This window comes from Prionailurus bengalensis, chromosome D3 (assembly GCF_016509475.1).
Source record: "Prionailurus bengalensis isolate Pbe53 chromosome D3, Fcat_Pben_1.1_paternal_pri, whole genome shotgun sequence".
Taxonomy (NCBI): domain Eukaryota; kingdom Metazoa; phylum Chordata; class Mammalia; order Carnivora; family Felidae; genus Prionailurus; species Prionailurus bengalensis.
In genome coordinates, this window is record NC_057356.1 from 37,370,769 (window position 1) to 37,376,768 (window position 6,000).

A 6,000-nucleotide genomic window follows, 5' to 3' on the forward strand; every position below is an offset into this window, starting at 1 on the left:
CCCCCATTCATGCTCTGTCTCTCTCTGTCCCAAAAATAAAATAAAACGTTGAAAAAAAAAATTAAAAAAAAAAAGAGACTCTTTTTTTTCAATGTTTATTTATTTTTGAGAGAGAGAGCTTGCACAGAGAGAGGGAGACAGAGTATCCGAAGCAGGCTCTGCTGATAGCAGAGAGCCCGACAAGGGGCTGGAACTCACAAACCGTGAGATCATGACCTGAGCCAAAGTCAGATGCTTAACCAACTGAGCCACCCAGGCACCCCAATAAATAAACTTTAAAAGAAAAGTGTTAACAGTAATAATACAACTACAGAGTCGTACTGGATACGACTCTAAGCAGTTGAAGCAACTTACCCAAGGCCACATGGTAATAAATGCCACAGATGATGTGTGGGGTCCAGGAGCCTGACCCCAAGCCTGAGTAACTGGCAAGTACACTTTATTCTGGCTACTTAGTTTAATAAAATAAAACAGGCAGTCCCTACAGAAATTAAAGTAGCCACCCAGCTTCCCTGTTGAAGAGTTACAGGGGGAGGCATGTAATGGAGCAGCCATTACTCAGCTTTAGCCAGTGCTAGCAGGTAGCAGCAGAGGCCTGAGTCGCTGGATCCTTTATTTTTTTATTATAATTTTTAATGAGAAGCTGACAGTCCAGATATACATCTGAAGCCCCTTCATTTCAAAATGTTGCCACTTATTCCAAGTTTTTTTTTTTTTTTTTTTTAAATAATCCTATTGGTCTGAAAGACAAAGGGCCACATTCTCAAGGTAGGGACTTTGTCTTACCCATTCTTGTATTACTGAAGCGTAATGTGTGACTGGCACATAGTAGGTACAAACACAGTGACTTCTGTTGTTTAAAATCCTGCCATTTTATCTTGGCCATTTTATAATCTTGGTAGGAATTCATTAGTTTATTCAACACATCTTTACTGAGCTACCACAATGTACCAGACACTGCTCTAGGCACTTGGGATACAACAGTGAACAAAAAATAATGAAGAGAGAGACGCAAAGAGAAAGAGAGAGATTGAGATTTTATTTTAGTGGGAAAAATAGGCCCCCCAAAATCAAAAGCACATAAAGTCAGATAGAGTGGAGGCTTGGAAAATGAGAAGATGGTTTGGTCTGAATTGAACCTTTGCTGCTCAGAGCTCAAGAATGATGATACAATAGTCCGTGTTTCCTAGTGCCATACTGGTCACTCCTCCACAAATACGTTACACATATGTAAGCAATTTAAAGGAAAGAGTATTTTTGAAAGAGAGAGTCCTTTCTTCATAAGTAGAACAATACGATCTTGCTCCTTGGCTTGAAAGGAAGTATTGATCAGTAGTTAGTGAGTCAAAGGTTAATAACTCGGTCCTGATTATTTCTGTTATCAGACTCATGATTGATGGTGTCCTCCGGCTCCTTGTAAATACAGGAACTTCTTTTTGATTGTTGTTACTGGGAACCAAGGAATTAAGCTATTCTCTTGTGATTTAGTTGCAGGGGACGGGGTCAACTATCTCCTGCATCAGAGGGTGAGTAGTACAAAGGTTCCTATAGAGAGGGTGCACACGGTCACCAGAAATGAAAACTTGGAGCAACATAAATCTAACTGGCAACCGTATGACAAAACACTAACTATGACACACAACTCTTTTGCTCTCATGCATTATCATTCCACAAGACCACATGCTGAGTTAATGGAACTTCTCCTCCAGTTTGCTTTGGAAACGGATGTAGTTTCGGAAGGCCCAAATGGCACAATCTGGCTATTGCTCCTAGACAGCTGCTGGGAGTTACAGACAAGACAGCTACACCAGGACCATCTAAAAATGCACAAACTAGGCCCTGCTTCTCATCAACTCACTTATATCTGTTTAGTTATTCATAATCTGAGTAGAGTCAAGGATAACGTTTAAGAAAAGAAAGCACCCTAAAGACAAGTAGCCTTTAAAACAATGTGCTCCTAAAGCTGGAAGAAAAATGTTACTTTCTTACTGTCTTAACATAAAAATAAGATTTCACTCAACTTGCTCTTTTTAGAAGAAACAATATTGTCTTTGTTAGTCAAGCCCAACATAGATCTCATGCCAATGTAGTTTGTTCTTCTCATGGATACTAGCCAAAAGGATATTCCTTGAAATAAAATCACAATCTGTTGAAAGCCTCACCAATCAATTAGATTAGGAGACAGAAGTAATCATTATCACATAATTAATGATAAAAGTATGGGAAAAAGTAAATGAAAATGAGGATGCAAAAAAGCACATCAACCCTCAAACTTCCCACTCATAAAGAAAACCATTCACCAGTGGATCCATAGTAAACAAATAGCCACATTTAAACAAGCAAAACTTCCCCTAAATATGAGTCAGATATCAAACCATCTCACTTATTATTGTAACACTTTTGTTCTGCCCAGGGAACTTTCCTAAGGGTCTAACATCTTTGTTTAGTTAATGGAAGTCACATTGGCCTTGATCTTGCATCAAACAGATGAACACTGATACAGAGTAATTTGACATAGATCCCTGCTTTATTAAATCTAAAATACACATAATGAGATGATTATAGACTTCTGTTGACCCAAAAGAAATAAATTATAATTGCATTTACAGCACTGGGTCAACATCAGTAATAATAAAATAATACCAATATATTTATACAGTTGAGTGGTTTTTAAAATCTAGAAATAAAATTGTCCTTTAGAAGTCTACTCAGATTTACTTTTTAGAGACTCTCTCCAGCTATGTTTTAGCTCAGGTGGCATGCAGTTAATAAAGAAACTCAATAGTATTCGAGGATTTAGGATAAAGTATTCAAAATTTTCCCCTTTTCTGTTTGTATCTCATTTCCAATGATTTTTTTTTAAATAATCTCCAATATGTCAATGGGTGAATTTGGCAGAAATGAGGCATATGCCTACTTATCATCAAGTTGTATCAAGAACATAGCTCCGCTGCTAACCTCTGCTAGCCAAGGACCTTAACCATTGCCGGCTGAGACTTCGTGCACTTCCCACTTTCAATCAAGGACAATACAAAGAACAGGAGGCTCACTCAACTAGTCCACCAAAACTTGAAACGACAATGTGACGGTGCTCTCACGCCCTGGCAGAAAACACAGCTGGGAGGTGAAAGCCCCAAGCCCGGGAAACCTCTGCTCCCTTCGGAGCAGCTCTGGGTACCTGCTGCCCGGGTGGCTGGCGGCGGCCCTGGGCGCACAGCGCGGCTCGGAGCTGGGCGGCTGAGAGCGAGCGTACGAGTGATAGGCGGTCAACACCACGCCGCCCGAGTCCTCCACTTCCATCGTCAGCCGTGCATGTCCCCGCTCCGGCCCGAGAACAAAGGCGGGGACCAGCATGGACCAGCGCACCGGGGCCCGGTCACCAGAGGGGTGGTGTGGCCGGTCCAGCTCCTAGGTAGGGGCTAGCTCGCGCAGCTGTCAGGGGCGCCCCGGGAAGCCGGCCCCGCCCGCGGGGCAGCCCTATTAGCAGGGACTTAAAGACACGCCCACGAGCCCCGCTGGGGGTGGGGGCGGGGAAAATGCTGGAGGCGGGGAGGGCGGGGGGCGGCGGTTAGGGCCGGGGCTGGGGGTGGGTGGAATCCCTGTTTCTAGGAAACTGGAAACCCGCTGTGATCCTTCGGGGCTTGGGCTAGCAGCTCTAGCAGTTCTTGCTTTGTTTCTTTTTCTTTTCCTTTTCTCATCTCCCCCCTCCTCCCCCCCTCCCCCGCCCCCCCAAACGGGACGCTTATCCCATAGCTAGGAACATTTCCTGCCTGGCAGCAAGAAGTGAGAGAAAGAAACCTTGCCTTGGGAGCCTGGGCAGAGAGGGAGAGGGGCCCGGTCTACAACGTGTGGTCTCTGGAAGAAAGGGAGTAAATGTGACACTCTCTCATTTAAAGCATTCACATCAAAAATTGAAGAACCGGATTACGTTGCTGTGTACTTGGTCAAGTTACAATAAACTTGATTTCCTTTTGGGCAGGTAACTCCCTCTTACAGCAAGCAGAAAACCTCCCTCCCTCACCCTCAATACCACTGCAACCAGACTCTTACCTCACCCCACATCCCTTTCCTCCCAATCCTGATCAAATTAAGATACTGCTTTCAGTTTGTCTGAAAATTAGACTTGATTATCTGGGCTGAATACATATTTTTTCCAGAGGTCTTTATTTAGGGGAGAAAGGTATGGCAGGGAAGCAGGTAAAAAGGGACATAATCAGAAATGATTTTCAATGATTTTACCTATATAAGACTAACAGCACAAATGGAAAGACAACATTCTTTTAACAATTTAAAAAGGGAACCAAAATATGCTAGAGGCCCACAATGACTCCATTTTTCATACTATGACAGGCTGTTTTACCTGTTGTCTCTCACACTCCCCTGGGAGCTAGGTGGAGGGAAAAGAGAAGATAGTTTACCCCTTACTGAGGGGTGACCTAGGTCATGCTACTAACATCTCAGAATGTTTCTGTATCTGTGAAATGGGGAAAATAATATTCTCTTCATGGGGTTAAAAGCATCACATACATGGTAGGTTCTCAAGACCTGTTGGTTCTCCCTGCTACTTCCTTCACATTATCAAGAGAGACATTTATTTTCACTGTACTTTCAGAGGTTGGGAAAGAAAAAAAATTCCAAAATGCTTCTTAGAAAATATTTTGTTGATTAAAATGGTTGGATGACTAAAATACCCTTTATGTGTTGGATCCTGTTCATTAGCTCTTTAAACAATTCAAAGGGATCAATAGTATTATTATCCCAATTTTATCAATTAAAATTTACCAAACATCAGCGTATGGAAAAGGCACATACAAAGAATGCTTCATTCTTCAAAAATTTCAGATACAAAGATGTATCTTGTTTACCTACTGTGTTTGATGCCAAATGTATCAAAACTAAGATAATACTTTCTTAAAATGTAAAATAAATTCATAATGTAATTATTGAGACATATCTACAATGCTTCATCTAAAACTTTGGGACCAGATATGTTTCAGAATTTATAAATATGTTTTATTTTAAACGGTAATTTGATACCATTTACTATAGTTTGGGACAGAACTCTTTATTCAAACTTTATTCAAACTATAAAAGCCTCACATTTATTCAGATCAGGTTTGTCACCAAGTAAGTTTTGGCACTAAACTTTTTAAAACCATGCAATTTTTAAGGCTTTTTGCATTTTGGAATTACCATAAGGAATTACAGTAGTGGAACTTTTTCTGGACATGGAATTTTTCTCCTTGGCATTTTTTTCCCCTGAACTATAGGCTCGGAATTTTAAATACTTGCAGGGCATCTCCTTGTGAATATTTTGACCATAACTCTGCCCCAAGATGTCCAAAACTACAGTGGTACTCCCTCATGCCAGCTTCAGTGGCCCAGGCCTCCGTCTTATGCATTCACATTTTATTTTATTTAATTAATTAAAAATTTTTTTTAAATATTTATTTATTTTTGAGAAAGAGAGACAGAGTGCAAGTGGGGGAGGGGCAGAGAGAGAGGGAGACACAGAATCCAAAGCAGGCTCCAGGCTCTGCGCTGTCAGCAGAAACTGATACGGGTCTCGGGCTCAAGAATCAGAAATCATGATCTGAACCCAACTCGGATGCTTAACCGACTGAGCCTCCCAGGGGCCTCTATTTTATTTTTAAAGTTTATTTACTTATTTTGAGAGAGACAGAGACTGCATGAATGGGGGAGGCTCTGAGAGAGGGAGAGAATCCTAAGGAGGCTCCCTGCTGCCAGCACAGAGCCCGACCGACCATAGGGCTGGAGCCCATGAAACCGGGAGGTCATGATCTGATCCGAAACCAAGAGTCTGGTACTTAACTGACTGAGCCACTTAGGCAGCCGCCCCTGCATTCACATTTTGGACACCCTGAATCACTAGGACTTCTCCCTCCAATCTCTCACATCAGATCTGTCATTTCTTTCTCAAAATGTCTGCCAACAATTCCTTTTATTCCCAATGCTGTGATCTTTGTTCTTATATCACCG

The 6,000-nt window shown here is 41.8% G+C and overlaps 1 protein-coding gene across 2 annotated transcripts in view; it reads right to left on the reverse strand.

Annotated features, from left to right (window-relative positions):
• Nucleotides 1-3,463, reverse strand: part of ARHGAP28 (Rho GTPase activating protein 28) — a 194,188-nt gene extending 190,725 nt beyond the window's left edge. The window contains exon 1 of one of the 2 annotated variants that reach the window (XM_043558327.1): nt 3,179-3,463. In XM_043558327.1, coding sequence (XP_043414262.1) covers nt 3,179-3,354 — 176 coding nt within the window. In that variant the 5' untranslated portion in view covers nt 3,355-3,463. The remainder of the gene's footprint in view (nt 1-3,178) is intronic. The other variant, XM_043558328.1, reaches the window with a different exon arrangement.
• Nucleotides 3,464-6,000: the final 2,537 nt, after the last annotated feature.